This window comes from Lampris incognitus, chromosome 2 (genome assembly GCF_029633865.1).
Source record: "Lampris incognitus isolate fLamInc1 chromosome 2, fLamInc1.hap2, whole genome shotgun sequence".
NCBI classification, from domain to species: Eukaryota; Metazoa; Chordata; class Actinopteri; order Lampriformes; family Lampridae; genus Lampris; species Lampris incognitus.
In genome coordinates, this window is record NC_079212.1 from 128,352,254 (window position 1) to 128,375,795 (window position 23,542).

The 23,542-nt window shown below is 41.3% G+C and overlaps 1 protein-coding gene across 2 annotated transcripts; it reads right to left on the reverse strand.

Annotated features, from left to right (window-relative positions):
- Positions 1-1,143: 1,143 nt before the first annotated feature.
- Positions 1,144-22,807, reverse strand: stimate (STIM activating enhance). 2 transcript variants are annotated; one of them, XM_056273798.1, is made up of 8 exons: positions 21,795-22,807; positions 19,863-19,911; positions 19,662-19,757; positions 19,397-19,518; positions 9,905-10,017; positions 9,604-9,681; positions 9,117-9,260; positions 1,144-3,063 (listed from the first exon to the last, which is right to left on the reverse strand). In XM_056273798.1, the coding sequence occupies exons 1-8, from the start codon at positions 22,015-22,017 to the stop codon at positions 2,950-2,952; spliced, it is 939 nt and encodes a 312-aa protein (XP_056129773.1). In that variant the 5' UTR covers positions 22,018-22,807; the 3' UTR covers positions 1,144-2,949. The 2 variants fall into 2 exon arrangements, with proteins under 2 accessions (XP_056129773.1, XP_056129774.1); XM_056273799.1 differs by lacking the exon at positions 1,144-3,063 and adding an exon at positions 4,238-4,317.
- Positions 22,808-23,542: the final 735 nt, after the last annotated feature.

The window sequence follows — 23,542 nt, forward strand, 5'->3', positions numbered from 1 at the left end:
TCTATTTGAGCATTTATGAAAATGAGCCTTGTGTCATGGATGGGCAAACTGATTATCACGGGTGAGCCTAACCCGAAAAAGGGTTTTGAACACGTTTTCTTATCTTTTGATTATAGAAAGTGAAACCGATTATAACCTGTTTAGGAGACAAGACAGAAAAAGCTGTCTGACTCGAGATCTGAATGAATATCAATCAATCAATCAAGTTGCATTTTATATAGCGCTTTTCTAGCTGCAACAGCCACTCAAAGCGCTTTACAATTAATTCACACACACACACACACACACACACACACACACACACACACACACACACACACACACACACAAACACATGCGCGCGCACGAGAGAGGAATGTGCACGTGCATTTGTGTTTAAGCACTGATCAGATCCTGGTCAGACTCAGATCTGGTTTGCATCTTTTTATATATGAGTGAATGTGAAATCATTTGACAGGGTAAATTAAAAAAATAAAATTAAGACTTAAGGGAACCCTCCATCTTTAAATGGAGCACCTCTTTCACCACATATTCTATTGTATTCACGCTGCAGGAAATGTTTATAGAGTATAAACCTACAAAAAAAAAGGAGAAATATGCATGTTAGGCAGGCACAGTTAAAGTGGAAAATCGACTACTTGTGAGAAGGGATTGGCCAATTTGATAAGTATAATGAAGCAACAACAACAACAACAACAACAACAACTTAGTTTTGTTGTTGCAGGTTGACATTTTAAGAAAGAGGACCTTGACTTTCCGGGATATGTCTATGACTTCACATAAATGTGTGGTCATGTATATTTAAGGATTTGCACCGTGTTCTCATTGGATCCATTTTAGGAGAGTCAGTCAGTCTATGTAACACCACTTCTAAAATGGATTATGGCTCACTATTATCAACAGTTCTAACATCGAAACCCCGCCTCATATCGAAACACCCCCTGCTGACTGTTTGGTGGCATTACATATAATAAAGACGTACCAGTTAATCCCTAATGGTCTGGTCTAGTGGCTAGAATTCGGCACTCTCACCACCAAAGCACAGATTTGATACCCTGTCGGGATATCAAGTCCCCTTTGACAATCTCCACTTTCAAAGAAAACATCTACTTAGAGCCAAATGAAAACGACATTAACTAAAACTTGTTTTGCATATTTTATTGCAAAAGCATCGATAATGATAACTTACATCAATCATTTATCAATCATTTTAATTTTCTAGTAATTTTATTTTGCTGGAATACCAAAAGCCCTCTTTGTATTGGTTATGCTGAGGCTCCCCATAACCATTTGCTGTACCTTCCTTTAAAAACCCACAGTCATTTATTCCTTATTAATCTGCCAAGAACGTCATACTGAAGTCATTACAAGCACCATAGTCATCACAGTCAGTTTATGTCATCCTCCCTTTACATTTTTAAGACCAGTAAGGAAAGCAGTCAAACAACTGCACTTGTGTGTGCACGCCCTCAACTTTCCTCCCCTCCCCGAGTGTCCGGTCTCCGGTCAGTAACAGTTAAGAGGTCTGTGCTTCTGTCACATTCTCAACATCAGAGCCTGCTGAATGCTGTCATGCCTGAAGATCAGGGCCTCTGGTTAAAAAGTCACTCACGCACGCACACACGCACAGACATACACATAGGTCATTCCCATCAGGCACAATGACGGATTAAAGAGCAATTGAAATGAAAGGTCAAATACAGGAACGTCATACAAACACCAAAGGAAAGTATCGACAAGTTGTGCAAGGAATGTGGAGGGTCCCATGTCTGCTTTTGCCATCTAAGGAATGATAAAGACGACTTTTGGAGTAGGCTTTGTCACCTATTTAGCAACAAATCATCTCTGTCTCCATTATATAGAGACAGAACAAAGAACAAAAACTCGAAACCAGGAGTACCGACGCCAAAGCCAAAGAATAAACTGAATCCAATCCTGTCAGTTAAACGGAGATACACAATATTAAACCCACAGAGACAAACGTTGACAACGATGTGTGGAAGATATTTCTTAGAAGGTTTCAATCTGTTATTTTCTGGGGTTAAAAAAATATAATGAGAGGAGAAATGCGAATTAAGATTGCGGGCCCGGCTTTAGAAGTTGTCACCAAGTAGTGATGCCCTAAACCTGCTTTTTAAATAAAGGGGATGGACATAATCGACGTTACAAACAATATATATACTATGTAATAGTTAGTCAACACAAAGGCTCAAACATTCTTTGATACTGCCCCTCACAATAGGAGCATACACCTACAAATGCACATGCGCGGCATATACCAGGTCGTGGTCACAAGCCTACAAGTGGGGGGAGAAAAAACATGAGTTGACGCCAAACTACATTTGGCATACAATCTATATGAGGAATACAATCACTTTGGGGTCCCTATTTAAGAATATCGAATGTAACAAAATGTTTGAACAGGAGGTTCATATCATGGTTTTCCCATGTCATGGTCAGTCACATCTGTCATACAATATCATGGACTGCTGCATGACAAAACCCAACATATCTCCATAAAGCCTACAATTACCAAGTCAGTGTTAACAGCTTTCCCGATAATACTTACATACAAGATTTAATAATATAAAGTCCATGCATGATAGGATTCCTTTACCCAGAAAGTCCCTCAAAACAAGATTGACTGAGAATCATGGTAAAATGCTACAGAGATCCATTATACGTCAGAAACTATACCAGAAATGCAGACACGGTGTCTTGAGACCAGTTTACCAAGTTTCTGCAGGAATCCTGTCAGTGTCGACAGTAACTGATGGTTTCCATCCTTAATTGAAATCCTCCAAATGTCCTGGCTCCGCCCATAGGAATAGAGAGCTAATGTAATCCTTAACTTTTGCAAAAAGCTTAACACATGGGGTTAAAGTCAGAACCTGTCCAAGGGCTGTGAGAGGAGCAGCTACTGGCGCACAAGTCTGGCACAGAGACAGGTCAAACAGGGATTCCCATACGGAGCTTCTTTTTCTTCACCGTCTTGAGGCCAGTGAGACGACGTACATCATCCTCATCTGAGTCGTCCATCTCATCATCTGCTGAGAAAAGGATCTGAGAAAGAGAGTGAAAAGAGAAATCTGGTTTAAAAAGGTTTACTTTTCTGGCTTTATTGTACTAAACAATCCTTAAGAGTCGGGTTTTTCATATTTCCCAGGGAACAGGGGCTTGTACGGCTGCCTAGTTCTGTGCTATACACACACACACACACACACACACACACACACACACACACACACACACACACACACACACACACACACACACCGTCAATGGTGTTGTAAGTGCTCAACTCAACTAATGAGGAGTGGATGGTGACTCCACATGTATTGGAGGAGGCATGTGGTAGTCTGCAGCCCTCCCCGGCTAGGCAGAGAGGGTGGAGCAGTGACCAGGATGGCTTGGAAGAGTGGGGTAATTGGCCGGATACAACTGGGGAGAAGAAGGGGGGGGGGTCCCAAAAAACAAAAAAACATGCCCACAAAAAGTTGGGGGGAAAAAAGAAGAAGACTAAACCCACCTCAAACCCCCAGTGGAGCCCATGTTCTCTGAACAGCCCCTCCTCTCCCAATCTATAACTACCGCTTAAGGGCAAAATGGGCCCATGCACTATGAGGGACCATCTATCTTTCACTTTTAGTTATTCCCTTCTCCTTAGCTCAAACTGCTTTAACCGAATGCTAACTAACCTCTTCAAGTTTGTAAAAATGAACTATGTAATATTTGCAACCTGTACACAACAGTCAATGGGGTGCACAACAAATATTCATATGCCTGGAACCCACGCTGACGGATGGAGAAAATATCAGAGGAATAGAATAATACAGCTGCTGGCCACGTAAGGTCTGTGATGGACTGAACGTCCCTTGTAAGCAAATGACATTTCAACTGTCCATTGCTTGGGTGCATAAATGTCATTGCTTTCCCTTTTTCCAATCTGTATTAAGCCTACTCTCCACATCAATAAAGATGAACATTTATTTTAGCCGTGAAAACGGAAAGGGAAACAAAACGCAGTCCTAGCCAACGGAAAAGGATAAGCAAAAAGGATGATCACATTACCTTGTGTGGAAGTGATAGAAAATAGAATAATCAGTACTGCAGCTACACTTTCCTGACAGAGTATTCCATCGTCAGGTCTACCTCGACCATTCACAGACTGGAAAAACGTGTCCACTTCAGCCAGTTTGGAAAGTGAGAGACCTCTCAGCACGCATCACCAGGAGCCACGCCGGAAAGATGATTCTGTGCTTATGGATCCCCTTGTCTCGCAACTTCTTTCGCACTTCATCATAGCCGCGCTGCATCCTGTGTACACCAGCAGAGAGGTCCAGGTGAAAACGGACTTGTTCGACGTTGTATAGGACTTTTCCTTTACTTTATAAACTCAGTCCCTGTCTTTAAACTTCAAGAACTTCATAATAATTGTTCTCGGACGTGTCTTATGTGAGTCATTGTTTGACGGGGTGCCGATTCTATGAGGCCACTCAATTACCAAGATATCCAGCAGTTCCAGTGCCAGAGCTTCCAGTAACAACTTTTCCAGGAATGTAATTGTATCCTGGCCCACCGGTAGGCCTACCAGTCTTATGTTGTTCCGCCGGCTTCTGTATTCCAAGTCTTCCACTTTGTTGATAAGAGTTTTAATGGTGCTTTCCAATGCGCTGACTTTAGATATCAGCCCACTAACATTGTCTTCAGTGTCAGAAATCCATTGTTCCGCATGCGCAATGCGCCCTGTGCATTCCTGCATCTGCTTTTTTATATCAATAATTGTTGCTTGCATCACATCAATGTTTTTATCGAGTCCTCTTTTCAAGGACGTTATGGCTTTCATGATATCATGATTGCCATTCTTAACTGAGTCCAATATTTCCTCATCACCTTCGTCGAGGTTGTCATCCATGGTGGCCGTGGTGTTGTTTATTTCTTCAGCCTCCAAATGTTCGTCCTGATATCGTGATTTCCTTTTGTCTTTTTTGCCTCCTTTTCGTGATATTTTTAATACCCAGTACTCTTATGTTGCTTGTCTGAATAAAATTCTGGTTAGTATTGCAGGATCAATTACATGCCAGCAGCAGAGCCGAAAAGTTGTGACCTCTTAGCACCGTGCATAACTGGAAGTCTGTTCTAATATTTCTAATGCGAGCAGTGCCACCACAGAGAACACACGAAGCACTGAAACATGATAGGAATCCTTACAAAGCTTTTGTGAGCTGTGAAGCAAATGTCCAAATACTTGCTAACAGGTGGGCTGAGGGAGTAATAATCTATAATAATCAGTTTGAATTTTATATAAGATTCTTATGAGTTATAGAAAAAAAAACTAGCAACTAAAGATTGAACTAATGCCTGTAAAAAGCACTATTACCTTCTTTGTTCATCTGCCTGTATTAACCTTGTGCTTAATGGTATGTAAGAGGTTTAATATGTGCATGCTATAAGTTCAGTCTCAAAATCATACTGAGAGTTGGTTTAAATGGTGAAATCTGGAACTACATCAAAATTTAATAGCCATTTGTATGGACACACTTATGCAATGATTAGATGAACTAGAAATATTATTATTATTATTACTATTATTATTATTGTATTATTACTGGATTACTGCAGAGTACAGATGATTCAATTCTACACCGCAATAATCCAGTCTGTCCTCTGCACATCCATCACTGTCTGGTTTGGATCGGCCACCAAACAGGACAGGAACAGACTACAACGGACAGTTTAGTCTGCAGAGAAAATCATTGGTGCCAACCTGCCCTCCATTCAGGACTTATACATCTCCAGAGTCAGGAAACGGGCAGGCAACATCACTGCAGACCAATCATACCCTAGAGTCACAATCTGTTCCAACTCCTCCCCTCTGGTAGACGCTATAGAGCCCTGTACCCCAAAACACCTAAATATAAAAAAGTTACTTTCCGTGGGCTGTCATTCAAATGAACGCTTAACATTGTCAAATAAATCCAACCACGTTGCATATAGTGTACATTATACATATATACTGGTATGCTCTGTCATGTCCATCTACCTCAGGCATGTATGTAAGTAACCTGCCAACATCTATTTCAGCATCTGTGATATATTCTCTGCAATATTGCACTTTATTGCCTCTTATTTCACCTGTATGTCACCTGTATAGTCAATCCTTGTGTATACATCTGAAGATTGTGTTGCTATTCTATATTAAGTACACTGAGAGCCACGAAACCAAAGTCAAATTCCATGTGGGTGCAAACCTACATGGCCAGTAAATTTGATTTTTATAGACCAGCAGGGCTGCAACAATAACTTATCAGCGGGCCTCAGTATTTGAGGGTGCACCAAGGTTGGGAAAATGTTACCATTACTCTTATGAGCTCTTTCTTTCCAGTGGATATTTTTTTTCCAGTAGACAGTGCTGTACCAACAGTTTTGGTATACCTGTACTATTCCAGATATTTTCAATTCATATGCGGCTTATTGTTTTACCTAACCGCTATTTTTTTCCGTATTATCTAAACAAATGCATGGTATTTTGTAAAAAATGAGTCAACCATTAACAACGGTTCCATTAGATTAATTTTGCTGATATATTTGTTTAAGTCTACCAAACATTTCTGATGCTTTTAGAAGCAGATACTTCCTCTTAACAAAAGCTTGTTCTCCCAAAATCTGTCTACAGTTGTACTCATACAAGACAGCACTTCACAATAATCTTGGTTTTGAAAAATTTACCATGCTTCAAAAAAGGTTAAAATTAATTTGGGAGACAGATTGTTTCCCATTGATCTAAGATCTATGCAATACTATACTTGTTTCAAATAAGGCAAAAAAGGATCATTCACATGACGGTATAAAAATTCTGAAAAAAGAAATGCCCTTGCCAAGTTCTTCACCTTTCAGCTTATAATGCCTAAACAGTAAAACCTTCACTATTTACTTAGAATATTCTGGTGAGAATATTCTATTGATACTAGTTCCTTCAATACATCTCTTGGCTGTATTTTTATGGGAGGTACATTCTTCATCAGTTTTTAACCGCAATGTTAAATGATGATTCAAATTCAGTTTCCAAAAGTTCCTGAAAATCTTCTACATTTTCTGAAAATTACACCTCCCGCAAGCACAGACAAGAAAGGGGAAGCAGTTGGTTGGGATCAGACTGCCTCTATGATCAGTGAGGGTGGGAGCATGCATACTTTTTTTTTGGCAAGTGTGATATGTCTGTGGAAAAAACTACTTGGACATGCAAGCATTCAGACTGACTCCCTATGGAAGGGGGTGGATGTGGGCAGATTTATTACAGCAAATGTGGATATTATGACATTTGCACATAACGGTTGAGATTTCATTCAGGACTGTCTGTTATTGAAATGAGGCTACGTATTTCGGTTTTTCACTCAAACAACTAATTAGATAATCTGTCAACTTAGTGGTTGTGCTAATGTTTGAAAAGAAAAAACATTGTGTGCTCTTAGGGCAGTATGTGGCAGTTTATACAGAAAAGTCTTTATGCATGCTCAATAATCCAGGTAAGTAAATCACAGAAAGGTGAATCAGTTCATCTGGACACGTTTACTGAGAGAAACGTTTCATCACTCATCTAATTGACCTCTTCAGTCTAAACTGACTGCAGGTCACCTTATAAACAATGCAGTGGCATAATTATGAAAAACAACGATCGGTTTCATATGCAAATTGCCATGACCATTAACTAGAGGTTCAATGGCCACGTGTACTATTGACAGAGGATTTGGGAGTAGTTGCAAGCACAGCATTGTAAGATGGTGACAGAGTACATCCGTCAACTGGAAACATCGCTAGCACTAGCTTGGAGGTGAGCACTTGGAAACCACTGTGTGAAAAAACGGTAATGAGAGTTGGAAGAAGATGCACAGTAGTTGTTGCCAGATGATGCAGCAGACCAATACGCTATTGTCACATCACTAAGGTTCATAGTTTGAGCCCTGGTATTGACTACGGCTTGGTCGGGTCTCATAGGGAACTTAATTGGCAATGTTCCAGGGAATGAGTAGGGGTCATGTGTCCTGCCCAAGCAGCAACCACCAGGACTGACAGTTGAAGCCAATGTGAAAGTGCTTTAAATTGCAGTTACACCATAACCACTAGATGGCTGACTATAAGAAAATTCCAGTCTAATCTAAATCAGTTACGGAGTTCCCATCTTCTACCTAAAAATACAAAGTCAATAATTTATTCTACAAGAAATGAGTCTCAATTGCTAATTTTGAGTTTGGCACACAGTGTGACAGTGGCAAATCTGAAAATTATTCTGTTAAAAAGAGACTAAGGAAGTGGCATGTTGGGGGCGTGTCTGCCTTGATTGACAGGTCTATCGATCTGTCTGCCAACCAGGTCCCACTCCAGCTCCACCTACGCTCCACCCCATTGCCCAAATTTGGATTTTCTAGCTCCAACAACTGACAAGATGGTAGTAACCATAAAGCCAAACTTTGAGGCTTCAAAATGCCCCTTCAGAAACCGATGGGTGACATCACAGAAGCTACGTCCACAGTTTTTATACAGGCTACAGTCCCACCAGTGCAATTAATAACTCCTCTGGGTGGTGCAGCGCTTATTCTACTGTGGGGGGTCTGGAGGACATTTAGGTAGGTAGGTAGGTAGGTAGGTCTTTATTTCGAACATAGAAAGCAAATGTAATTATTTTAAACACAGCATTATTAACTTTCTATTATGTTCCTCTTGAAAAGCTACAAGTGAAAAGAAGCTCTTGTCCTATAGCAGCTGTTCAATAGTGGGACCTTAGGTATAGAGGGAATTGGACATGCTAATTTGGGAGAAAAAAAAGGGAGTGAAGAAGAAATATTCCTATTGCTTTCTTTTTGTTCATACGGGGATAATATACAATGTCAGAGGTTTTCTGGTAGTAACACTGTTTACTGAATCATATTTGTTTCCCCTCTTTGTTTTGATAATGTAGATCTAGCTTTTGTTTACTCTATGGTCCCACCTGTAGTTCATCCTCATTGGTTCGTGGAACTAGAGGTGAAAGTGATAAACTGAGGACATCAGGAAAAGCTGAAATTGCTTCATCTTTAGAAAGAGGTAACCAACAGTGGTATAGTTCCACAATGACTCACCTCTGACTCTGAGTCGTCATGAGAAAGAGCTCGTCTGTATCGCACTTTGCTGTTAGTCCGTGAATCCTCCTCCCTCTCCTCCAATTTGGCTTTCGTCCTGTGCTTTTTCATTAGGAAGTTATCTACTACCCAGAACATCAGGGCCTGTGGAGAGTAGATTGTGCCTTGGTGAATGTGTTTTGCCAAACGTCCAATTACAAATGACAAATTTAACATTCAATTTACGAGAAAAAAAAAAGGCCGGTTGGCGGTAACCACTCATACTGTATCTCTCTAAAAAAGGAAGATCACCAATGATATGGTATCTCTCAAGTAACCAATTATATTGCATCTAAAACAAACAGGGCAGTGAGGCAATGACATCATACCTCACTGAGAAACAGATGAAGGCATTTTAATTTGTGCTGAGTAAATGGTATCTCCATAACACAGCGCCAAGTGATACTTAATCAGAGTTTTTTAATAATCTTACTAAATGCACACTTACGTTGATGAAGAAAGGAACAATGAGCATGACAATGGCTAGTTCCAGGTCAGGATTCTCTATGGGGTTAAGGAGAGCCAGCTGACATACCCCACACACACACACACACACACACACACACACACACACACACACACACACACACACACACACACACACACACACACACACACACACACACACACACACACACACACACACACACACACACAGATGACCTTGGGCTGGTCTAGCTTTTTACTTAAAGACTTAAGAGGCCTCCAATTATAAAGCAAATTGGTTAAGCCTAAATTGCGCGGCTGACCTTCTTCCATTGGGGGATGAGAAGAACCAGCATGATGAGGACCTTCTCAAACACCATGATGAGGATGTAGAGGGCACACTGGCCCACCCACGCTGTACACTGTATAGGTTCTCCTAAACACGCACGCATAAACACACACACAAACACGCAGTAAAGCAGGAACATAACACACAAGCTTCTTTAAACATCAACTTAATCATCACCCATTGATGAAAGTGCACAAGATCTGTTGCATTAACTCTTTTGGAGACAAGACAAAAACAAATCCCAGTGTACAGAATATACACCGGGATTAGATCACCACTGTGGCACAAAGAGGATCTACTGCCCCCTGTTGAATGTTACACAAACCACAAAACTCTTTGTGCTGGTGAAGGCTTAAAGGGAAATTTTACCGATGGTTTTGTGTGTGTCTTATCAGTACTGATGAGTAATGTAGCAGAATAAAGCAATAAAGTCCTCACTGCATATTATATTAATGGAGAAATCAGTGTTGTCCTGCTCACAGTCTTTCCCACACCTCCTACACGTACCAGAATGCATTGCGTGCAAATTTGTGTATCATCGTCCATAAAATCCTCTGTGCTTATGTTGCAGGATGTCATTTACACCAACGGAAACTTTGCTCAGTCGAGAGAATGAGGATGTGTTTTTTTAACTGCATGTTTAGTGTACATTATAGTAATAGAAATGGCGATAGGCTGTACTTTTTCCAGCCACCAAATGACATCACGACACGTCACTTGGTGACCACAAGAAAGGAAAAAAAAAGACTAGGTCAAAACCTAGTATATGGCTGGACTGTGTATGGTCAATGTTCGAAAGTGCCGCCAATTTGTTAGAAGGATAGTCAGTGGTAGTGTATATAATGTGAATTCCTGGATATTAAATGTCTATCTGCAATCTTCTGTAGTGGTCCCACTAATATTTGTTGTTAATGTGTACTAAAGTAACACATCACATGACTTGGTTAAGCTACATTCAAGTAAAAACATGGTTGTTACATGCAGTTACAAGAACAACACTTTCCACTCATATGTATGATTTGAAAAGAGATTTGAAATGAGAGAGATTTGATAGCGAACTTAATTATCTGTTAACTCCCCTCCTCTTTCATCTGTTTCTTTCTGTGGACGTCTCTCTAAGACTCACGCTTTATTGACAGGTGAATTCAAAAAGAATGGATTGTGGCCGCTGATAGCACAATGAACTGCGCATCACTTACAATCGCTATCTGCCCTGTCTCAAGGTCTGATTCACAAAAGATATTACGTTAATGATATTACAACGCAAACACGCCCATAAGGTTTTGCAGCTGTGCAATTTGCCCTTGTTTTGCATCTGATTACTTGCATATGTTATACAGAAACACAAAATAATTTACCATAATTATGCAGATGATTCACAACTGTACATATCCCTATCTCCTGATGACCTAGATCCCATACGTTCCCTAATTCAGTGTATTGACGATATTAATCTGGATGTCAGGTAACTTTTTACAACTGAACAAAGACAATACAGAAATACTTATTTTTGGTGCAAAGACTCAGAGACAGAGAATTGCTGCTCATCTCAGCTCTCTGTCTCTGGAGTGCAAAAGTGAAGCTAGAAATCTTGGTGTAATCATAGACAGTGATCTAAATTTTAAGAGCCACATCAATCATCTCACAAGATCAGCCTTCTACCATCTTTAAAATATTTCAAAACTAAGGGGCTTTCTATCAATATCAGACTGTGAGAAATTAATCCATTCATTTATAACAAGTAGACTAGACTACTGCAGTGGACTATTCACCGGCCTCCCAAAATCAGTTGTGCACCAACTACAGTTAATTCAAAATGTGGCAGCATGTGTTCTCACCAGAACTAAAAAGTATGAGCACATTACTCCTGTTCTTAGATCTCTGCATTGGCTCCCTGTCAAAACTAGAATTGATTTTAAAATTCTTTTAACTGTATACAAAGAGCTAAATGGCCTTGTCCCACACTATATAAAAGATATGTTAATTCCTAACAAACCAGCAAGAACTCTCAGGTCCAATGGCAGTGGTCTTTTAACCATCCCTCGTGCTACGTCTAGAGCAGGGGAAGCTGCATTTTCCATTTACGCCCCAAGTAGATGGAACGCCCTGCCTGAGGACCTGAGAGAGGCCCCCACACTGGACACATTTACAAGCAGGTTGAAAGGTTGAAAACCTTACTTTTTAAAACAGTCTACAGCTAAATTCATAGTGTGTGTGAGTATGTTTTACATATTTTGCTATTTTTATATATTCTGCACTGTTGTTACTTTTAATTAGTCAGTGTTTATGGCGCCTTTATTTATTATTTACTAACTCAGTTTCAAACTTGTCTGTACTTCTATAAAATTTGCCGGTGCTTTTATTTTTATTTTTTTGGGGGGGGGTTTATTGTTTTATTGTGTGAAGCACTTTGTGTTACATTTGTTTGTATGAAGAGTGCTATACAAATAAAATCTGATTAATTGATTACAATTATCCATGGGGCAAACTATAAATGGTGGCTTTGTGCCAAGAACACACCAGACAGGTTCAATGTCATTATTGATGTCATCAAGTATAGCAAGAATTGTTAGACCCGGCAACCTGTATCTCCAAATGAGTTCTATCTCAAGTTAAATCAAAAAGTAATATTCTTCTTCAAGATTTCTGCTCATGAGCACACCTGGCATGACGATGCCTTCGTCTGGCTAGAATCACTGCTGCCATGATCACTGGAAAATCTGGGCGTCCGTTACCACCAACTCTCAGGAAGATGCTAATAATGTTCACTCTAACTGCGTGTGGCTATGAGTGCTGGTGTTTGTGAATTGGACATTTTTTGCAATGAGGCTCATTTGGATAGAAGGGGCCAATTTTGCTGCTGCTCATCCCACAAATGCATGTTCCTTACAAATGTGGCACCATTTAAAAGGGAAATAAACAGGCTTTCCAATGGTATAAGATTTATTGTCAAGAAGAATTGTTACAACAAAGAAATAATCTACCAAACACAAATTTCCTTACTTTTTGTGCTAAGTATATCTATCTATCTATCTATCTATCTATCTATCTATCTATATATATGGCCTTGAAGTATTACAGGCTGTAAAATTAGAGACAGGAGAATAATAGAGCAGAGATTTGCTGTGTTTTCCTGTTTGAGTAAAAAACTGTACATACCACTCTTCTTGTGTTGAAGAAGTGTATCAGGTAGAGACCTGGTTTTAGCCAGCATAACTCCTGTGGAAACCGCTCTACTTGTGTTGAGGAAGTGCATCACACAGAGGTCTGAATGGGTAGGTAAGTTACTAAATAAATACTCCTGTGGAGACCGCTCTACTTGTGTTGAGGAAGTGCATCCCTGTTACCAGGGATTGGCAGCAGCTGCATTTGCATATCAAAAAGCCTCCACTTTGACATCCGGCAACATTGTACACGTCCCATCAATTACATGCGTTGCTAATGAGTCTGCAACTTGTTCTGAACCAAGTTAGAAAAACTGGCTATGAAGTAATCTTGTCAGCACAAGAAACTAACATCCAGCGTTGCACCGCTATTAACCTGGAAACCAGAATGGTATTGCCTGTGGACGCCACCCCACATGACTCTTTCCAAAGCACCACCACTTTTCTGAAAGCACAGGATTCTCTGCACAATCAGCCAATACCAGCAGAACTCACATTTTTTGTTGATGGTTCATGTTACAGAGATGAGAAAGGAAATCAAGCAGGATATGGCATCGCTCATTTAAACGACGATGGCATTTCCTTTTCTACAGCACAGACAATCATGGTTGATCAGCCATGTTCTGCTCAATTAACAGAAATCAAAGCCTTAACAGCTGCGTGTAAGTTGGCAGCAGGCAAACGTGTCAACATTTACATATGGTGTGTGTCATATGTATGCTACAATTTGGAAATGGAGGGGATCTCAAGGAGCAGATGGTATGTCTATTACACATGGGGAAGCAATCACACATTTGCTAGATGCTATGCATCTACCCATGGCAGTGGCCATTATCAAATGCCCCGCACATCAAAAAACAAACAACCTTGTTTGTTGTCCCAAAGGGCAACAATTTTTGGGCAAAGGGCAACAATTGTTGTTCCAAAGGGCAACAATTTGGCAGATGAGCTAGCATGCAAAGCAACTGAAGGTGCTGGGCTCATGGCACCAAATCTCAGCAGATGAATCAAGCCTCACCGGCAACCTAGAATCCCTCATCCAGGCTCAAGATAAAGCTAGTGTCTATGAGAAAAGTATTTGGCTAAAAAGGGGGACAGTCAAAAACACACAAGAGGGCCCCCACAAAGGAGAATTGAGAGGTCCACCGGGACATTTTGTGGCACCTACATCAGTAGTCCATATCCTAATCACAGATGCACATGGTCAAGACCATTATGCAAGGGGGGGGGGTTATAAAATGCATTCAAAAGGCATGGTGGTCACCTTATTTGACAGGAATGATAGACCACGCGCTACAGAATTGTGAGGCATGTGCGACATATAACAACAGGAAGGCCTTTTCAGCGCCAATTGGACATATTCCACCACCCGATGGACCATTTAGACATCTCATGGTAGACTTGGACATGACTGAATGGACTCAAGGTAAAAGATACATGCTAGTGGTCATGGATAGGTTCAGTACATGGGTAGAAGCAATACCTACAAAACAGTCCAGATGTGAAATCAGTGGCAAAGTTTTTGTGTAAAGAGGTGTTTTCTAGATTTGGCATACCATTTGTAGCACAAATGATGGAAGATTGTAACCAAAGCGTTGGGGGTTAGGCAAAGATTTGGGTGTGTCTGCCTTACACAGTCACAGGGAATGGTGGAAAGGGCAAATGGCAGCTTAAAAGCAAAAATAGCTAAGATATGTGCAGATGGCAAGATCAATTGGGTGGAAGCATTGCCTTTGGCTTTAATGAGTATGAGAATGCAAACTAACAGAAGCACACATCTAAACCCGCATGAAATGCTAAATGGGTCGACCCATGTCAGTACCATATCTCAGAGGTCCATACAATGGACCTCCACTTGAGCAGCTCCAAAGACAGCTGGCCAACTATGTGCAACATTTAACCTCAATACACAAAGCTATATTCCAACAGGTTACAGGAGCCACTGAGGGAAGAACAAGCAGCATCCCTGACAATCTTTGGGAGAAAAATCCTGGAGACCGGGTGTATGTCAAGGTGTTCAAGAGAAAGTGGAACGAGCCAAAACATGAAGGACCCCATAAGGTGATTCTGACAACACCCAATGCAATCAAGGTTTAAGGTAAGACTGTATGGTATCATCTCAACCACTGCTGCAGAGCTGAGGAGCCAGGACAAACACTGGAAGAAGTTACAGACAACCTACAGGGAGCAGTAGAAAGTCAGGGTGAGGAAGATGTACCTCCCGGGGTTGGAGGGAATGAGGAACCAGCGCCAAGTGGGAGATAGGATAAAGGTGTTAAAGGGATCATGGGGCATGGTGATGGCAGTCTTACTGCTGTTAGTAGGATATTTGGATGCTTGTTGTACATTTATCCCTAATAACACTGCTCCCAATGGCTCATTTACAAAGGCTATAACCAAGCTTGAAGCATTAGCAGCTGAATTAAAAGTGAATGCTGGTCATGGCATGTGGGATGAAGATTGGTTCGATATGTTTGGCAAGTGGGGAGCAATGTTAGCTAAAATGGGGGTAATCTTGTTAGTGGTACTAATGTTTGCCTCATGCTGTGTGATCCCATTGATTTTATCTATGGTCAGATGAATGACAACTGCTGTGACTGGACAATTCCCTGCAGTTCCTACAGTCCCCACAGCTCCTCCTGCCAAGGATGGTGGGACTGACTCAGATGTTTATGAGGGTATAGAGCAGTGGTTCCCAACCTGGGGGTCCCAGCCCCCACTAAGGGTCGCCAAACTCCACAGGGTGGGGGGTGGGGGGTCGCAAAGCCTTCTTCGAGTTTAAGGGTGTAAGAATTTTTCTATATATAAAGTACATACGTCTCAGCATTTAATTAATTTCTCTGAAGAAGACAACAAAATTTAAGGATTTTAGAAGTTTATATCTTTATTTATTTAGGAAAAATAATAAAGACATAAACTTGAAAAAAAATCTCGCGAGGATATTGGCGCATGTAGATGTGAACATTACATTTTACATTACATTACAGTCATTGTAAGTCACTTTGGATAAAAGCGTCAGCTAAATAAGTGCATTTAATGTAGGAAATCAGGAGAACTACTAGTCATCAGAGGTCATAAGTGCATCTTCTCTCTAAACAAGTGTCTAAGAGCAAAACCGGTGCTAAAGTAAAAGTGCAAAAAAGAGATTTTTTTTTCAAATAAGTGAATACAATAAGTGCTAAGAGCAAGTAACAGGGTAGTAGTTCTTGAAAAGGTGAGTTTTCAAACTGCGCCGAAAGATGGGCAGCGACTCCGCTGTCCTGACATCAGTGGGGAGTTCATTCCACCAATGTGGGGCCAGGACAGAAAAGAGCCGTGACCGGGTCGATCAGCAGCAGGGGCCTCTGAGTGATGGGACAACCAGGCGTCCCAAGGCAGCAGAGCAAAGTGGTCGGGCAGGGGTGGAGGGCTTGACCATGGCCTGGAGATAGAAAGGAGCTGTTCCTTTCACTGCCCTGTAGGTTAGCATCAGAGTCTTAAACTGGATGCGAGCAGCCACTGGGAACCAGTGTAGGGACATGAGAAGAGGAATTGTGTGGGAGAACTTAGGGCGGTTGAACACCAGACGAGCTGCAGTTTTCTGCACAAGCTCCAGAAGTCTGATGGCCGATGCTGGGGCGCCAGCAAGGAGGGAGTTGCTGGACACCAGAGATATTCACGAAGCTAAACTAGCAGAGCAAGCCAGCTAAATTAGCTGGCTTGTTTTAAAAAAAAAGAAAAAAGGAGGGGGGGTAGGGCTGACGCAAAAATAGCCAAGCGTCAGGGATGAGAATGTTGAATTTCTCAAAAAGAAAAAAAGAGGAATTACCAATAGTTATATTGAGTTTGGCTTCATAGAGGCAATGAACAAAATTAGAACTGAATGTGTCATTTGCGGTGACAAATTGGCAAAGGAAAGTATGAAACCCCGCAAACTGCATCAACACCAGACTACTAAACACCCTGAGACGGTGGGTCAACCCAGCGAGTTTTCCCCCCACCTTTTTTGTAATTGTATGTGGGTGGGTTGGGGGGTCCTCAGTATATACAATGGTAAAATAGAGGTCCTTTGAGAAAAAGGTTGAGAACCATTGGTGCAGAGGACAACATTACTGACTGATAGAGATAAAGATACACACATGAAATGCTCTTTCATTAACTTTTTCTTGAATGTTTGTGCACTGGAAACACACACTGAACAGGGATTCATGTACTACCTGACACTGACATTCCAGTAGCTGCACTCTTGTTTGATGACTTTGGGAGATGGGAGAAAGACCCATTTTTATCATTTTCATGTAAACAAGTAGAAGAAATATAGGCTATATTTGCTCACACATGGGTTGTTGAGGAAAATAAGACTATACTCCTGCTGAGCCCTCTATTCCTAATGTTACTATACTACATTCCAAATACCTATTGAAGAAAGAGTTAGCATTCCAATCTTCGCTATATCCTCAACCTATGTGGATGGCCATAGAGCCTGATGGTTTCAAAAGTTGTAACGTTTTAACTGTTGCTTGGCAATAACTTGATGTTATCAACTTCCAGGTAGCTGGCGAAACTGTGTGGCAAAATACACCGTCCAAATTACAGAAAATGGAGAGGCTTCCACGCTGTACAGAGGAAGCCGAGTCACTGTGCGTCATATGTGCTTGTAAGCTCTCCATAGTGACAGCCCTCGATGATGCGTCAAGCATCTGGGTTGAAGTACAGAAGATCTTCACATCTCTTAAGTATTATAGTCTCATTGTACTAACATTGTTTACTGTGATTGGTCCCATAGAAAATGTAGGCTTTGATATAATTTTGATTTAAATGTGATTTTAAATGTGATTTCAGCTTGCTCAGTCATCAGTCATTTGACATATGAAAAGTCATTTATTGTATAAAACAGCATTTAGCATTTTTATGGGACAGAAGCATTAGTATTTTGACCTCACAATGAGTTTGTATTCATACTGAACCAATCATTAAGAATGCAACGATGAAACAGAATGACAGTGTGTCTAGTTGTAGACTTGTAGATATGGTCGCCCTACGAATGGAAGGTTGGTAAGGGGGCCGTGGGGGAATTTTCCTAGTAAAAACAATACCTCAGTCTCAGAAATACTTGTTTCTCTGTATAAGACATAGATGTACTCGGTTTTCACCCCCACCTACAACTGAGTTTATTACAGTGATTCTGGTATCAACTTTCTAGGTGGTAATCTTATGTGTAATTTATTTTCATTTATACTTTTAGGTACACTAACCCTGGTGTGACATTAAAGTAATAAAGTGAGGAAATGTGGAAAATAATTCGTCTTAATCCATCCATCCATCTATTATCCAAACCGCTTATCCTGCTCTCAGGGTCGCGGGGATGCTGGAGCCTATCCCAGCAGTCATTGGGTGGCAGGCGGGGAGACTTTGTCTTAATGTTAAGAATCAATAGGTTTACTTTTATATAATGTATGATTATTTTCTATTAAACAAGAATCAAATGCTGGATTATAATGGTAACTCTGTGATGGCCTGACAGCTCCAGAGTGTCCCCCGCCTGCCGCCCAATGACGGCTGGGATAGGCTCCAGCATTCCCGTGACCCTGAGAGCAGGGTAAGTGGCTTGGATAATGGCTGGACGGATAATGGTAACTATTGCAGGCAATCAGTTATTTTTTTTAATTCAATCAATCAATCAATAAATCAATCAAGTTGCATTTTATATAGCGCTTTTCTAGCTGCAACAGCCACTCAAAGCGCTTTACATTACTGGTCAAATCTGAATTTCAGACACGTAAGGACCGGCCCTGTGTAATGGCCTGGTGGCCTGTCCAGGATGTCTCCCCGCCTGCTGGGACTGCTGGGATAGGCTCCAGTATCCCTGCGACCCTGAGAGCAGGATAAGCGGTTCGGATAACTGATGGATGGATGGATGTAAGAACCGTGGAAATAATGGTGTAAATATAGCAGAATGAGAACTGTTGTATACTGTTAATACCACTAGATGGCAGTTAACAGGCCACATTAGGCCACATTGCCTAAAAGGACTGAGACGCCATTAGATTCTGGAAACCAAAACAATGTCTTGATAAGAAAACAATGGTGTATCGTGGGATGTGATCTAGAGTCAAAGGTGTGGTCTAAGGTTAAGCTCCACAATATGTGGGGTGAGGCTACAGTATAAAACAGTGTACTTGGATAATGGATGGATGGATGGGAAACAACTGCAGGCATTTTTCATGTGTTATAATCCCTGTTGCAGACAGACAGAGATAAGGTTGAAAATCAATGAATTTTCCCTTTGAGTTCCCACTTCAATACACACAGACAATTCTCACCATATTCTCCAAAGCGTAGAGAATCCCACTGTCTCCATTCCACAATGGCACTGACAGCTCTCACTCCAGCATAGATCAGCAGCATGCCCAAAGATGCATCCAACAGGAAGTTAATGAGGTATCTAGAAGATGAAGACAAAGAGAAAAATACAGAAAAAAGTGAAAAAGTAAAGGTTGTGGGGCATCCGAGAGGTGAATGCCAGGCCAAAGCATTCCCTCCAAGAAGTTGGAGCCCCACTCTCCCACCCATAAGTTGTCTACTCACAGTGAACAGGGATCCTCCTCCGTGAGATCAGACAGGTAGACATTAGCAAAGTGGATGAACAGCATCCCAATGGCCTGTTTAGAGGTGTCCAGGAACCTGCAGAGAGTTTGGATAGTTGATTTTTTTTTCTCTGTACAATTCCCATAGGATTCATCTGATGCCATTATGGAGGAGAAATTTGAGCTGGTGTGGCCACCTTACCAGATCCTCCAGGGTCTCCTCTCATGCTTGGGCTCCCTGAAGCGTTTCACTAGAGAAGAGACAGCAAATCTCATATGAGGGGAATTACATCACACCATGCAGATCAGACATGCAGGCACACACTGATCAAAGAGAATCCCTGTGTTATTCATTAGACTCAATTACAACACTCAAGTGAGTTGTCAAAGCGCCTGTCTGCATTTAAATAGTGTTTTGAAATAGCTCAATTCTATCCGCTGGACAAGAATGGATTTTAGTTTCGGCCCTGTCAAATAGTCTTCTGCTGTATTATCATAACATATAATTGGAAATAAGGTCAGCCTTGCCCTTTATGAATTCCCAAAAAGGTACTCAAACAAGATCACAAGTGAGACATCAAAAAGTTCCTTATGTGACCTATGGAAAAAGTTATATACTATAGAAAGAGCAACAGATATGATAAAATTAATTAAATTGACTCCACAATCCAGACTAAATCCATGACTGTGCTAACGGCAAGGTTAATCTAGAGTAGGATTGGACTACGGGGCTATTTGTCTCACAGGAAACAAAACAAGCAGAGTAGAAACTCCAAAATGCTGATATCACACAGAACAATTTTGATGATAAATCTGATACCCTGGCTAGCATCATGACACACCAGTTTTCAGCTAAGTGCAAACATGCACCTCAGATGATATGCATGGTTCTGCTGCTCTCAAGATAGTGAGTGAGAATATATGCAATCTGGATAGATCTGGTGGTGTCTGTCTGACATAAGAGCGCATACCACCTGTTAACACTATATAACATTGTATTTACCTTGGCTAGTGCATGCAAAACCACAGCTCCCCAAATTACAAAGGCGTGTAACTATTTGGTGGTGCAATTGCTACTCTGGGGTAAGCAAGTAATAGGCTTTTTAGAAATCGTGTCTTTAATTAATCCCTGTGTGTATGTAAGAGTCAGACGAGTGTGATGCAAGAGGGCTCCTCTCTGAAAGCATTGTAAGGGCAAACACAAATAAAGCTCTTGCTGTTTCTCACAATGGTGGCTTGTTTTCTATGATGCCCCCACCCCTTTTAATTTCTATGACACAGAGTTCCCTGTAGGGTGAGAGAAGTGCTCCATGACTAATTTACATTTCTCACACTTGACAGACACTAACCCCTGGACTCAAGTTGGTTTGTCAAAGTTGGGATGCATCTGCTTTACAATTATACATTGCTTTTACATGAATACTACTATGTTAAATGTACTCAAGTCTGCAAGAGACCAAGTGTCACCTGTCAGTCTCAAACATTTACTGATGACTTCTGAAAAGTTCTAATATGGCCATGTTATGCTACAGGGTGCAACTCCTGTCTCTGTTGGGTGTTTAAATGACTTCATCTTGACACATGCTGTGTTCAGTTGGGTATGATGCAGGCACAGGCAAAAGCCTCAGCCCACTCTTGTGCTATGAGAGAGCTGCCTCAGGCAAAGCCCACTCAATAGTGTTCAACATTCCTCACTGCTATAAGGCTGCAGTCTGCTGGACCACAGCAGGCAGATGAGAGAAAACCCATGTTGTGTTAGTGACAAAGGTCCAACATCTCTCAGTCCAGTGTCAAAGACTTACTGGAAAACTGAATGTGGGTTCATTTAAGTGTCTTTTTTATTTTGTTATTCTTTAAACAACAGTGAAACAACGCGACTTAACAAATTATGCTTCTTGGAAAAGTATGTTGCTTTTGAAAATATGGACAGTTGTTTATGGTTAATTTACATGACTGAATTTCACCTAAAAAAAAAAAAGAAGAGCCAAATGAATATTGCATGGACGGCATGGCTTCCCCTGCTGTGACCAGTATTGCGTTCAATCAACCAAGTGATGCAATGACACGATTGTGAAGTTTGCCCTAAGCAATTAGCGCCACTATTATTGCAGGATTCACCTCTGGACATACTCACACATCAGCGTGCTGAAGGCCACGACGGCAAGAAGCCCTTGCAGGAAAATCCCGAATGAGTCCATGAGGGCACCATTCTCACACCCACGGCTGTCTGCGCCTGGTGTGGGGCTGGCGGACGCAGACGTGTTGGTGGAGGACAACGGAGGCAACAAGGCTACACCTGGCCCGGTTAATGTCATGTCTCCGAGCCGAGAGAGTAAATTTACCCCGTTTAGAGCCATGGGGCTGACCAGAAACAAGTTAATTGCGTGGAAAACCGACGTTGAAGTTAACCGCTTAACCCCCCCCCTGCGATTTAGTGGGCCTCTTCTCTCCCGACAGTTGTTGGTCAGCTACCGATCGATACGTGAGAGGAAATCTTCGGCCTAAAATAAAGGCATCCCCTTTCCCCCAAGAGCGGACTCATTCTCTCGAGTCGGACGGGCAAAGGACCATGGTAGCAACAGCCGACAATCAAACGAGAGGTTTGGAAGTTGAAATAATGACCTAGCCTTGCGCTCGGTAACCTACCGAGACGGTTTCAAACCAAGTTGTGGCATCTAAGAAACGCTATTTAACGTATACCTGAGCGAAACATGGCTATTCTTTCCCTCAAACCCGTGCAGTTCAAGAATGTTCTTGTCCTCAAGCTAGCTAGCTAACTCAAGCGCTAGTCGTGTCCGCCCGTTGTGAAGACAAGAACTTCTCACGTACTTCACGATACCGCAGCTTACAGAAAGACGACTCTAGGATGCTTGTTTACTGATAAGCAAGTGATCATTTACTTGGCGGGACTAATAAGTAAAACGGACACAAGCGTCATGGGGATGCTGCTAATGCCTCCGATGTAGCTTAACAACTAGCTGCATCGTTAGCTAGCGTTAGGCTCGTGAGCTTCAGTTTCTAATTAATTACCTCATAAGCACGAAAAATGCATTATACAGGTTTCACTCAGCTATAACGTCCGGCTGGAATAACGAGCAGTCCAATTAAGGATGGATATCACACATCTGCAGGTCCCATACGTGCATATCCAGCTGCACCTCAGCCCAGCAGTGCCCACTCATGTTGACAGACGTATGTCATGTGACCAACGCGCAGCGAACGGCATGTCGGGAAATGTAGGAGAAACCTGTGAGACGGCTTCAAGTCAAGTCGTTGCTCATGTTTTTATTGCAATGTTTTTTAAAATAGGAATTAGAATTCATTAAATCAAATTCGTTTTTTTTTATTATACAGACAAATTAAACATGATGGATTTCTTACACAACAAGAAAAACGCCACAAACCAGTAAATTGACAAAAAGAAATTGAAATGACTTACGGAATCCACTTTGAGTTGATTTGCTTGCTTTAAAACAAGTCATTTCTCATTAGTGAGTCATCTGTTTTAACAAGTAACTTAACAAAGTGAACAATTTTGGTTTTAATTCTGCCTGCTTTAAAAACAATCATAGACTAAACCATTGCTCCGCTTTGGAGCTCAACTCAAGAAACTCAGTGAAATACAGTAGAATATTTTTAACCCCTCTAAATACAAACCTGTCTGCAGCAACAACAAAAAAAAGAAGAAGGGGGGGGCATACTCTCCAGGTTTTCATCCAAACCAATGTTTAGGCCTATACTGTGCAAATATTTGCCTAGGGCTTTTACGCAATACCTATGGAGATAGCTAATTTGTGATTAGAAAAACCTCACCCTGTTGCACTAAGAGCTTTGTCATTATGTGTACACTATATACAAACGCACCGTTATACAAACTTTGCA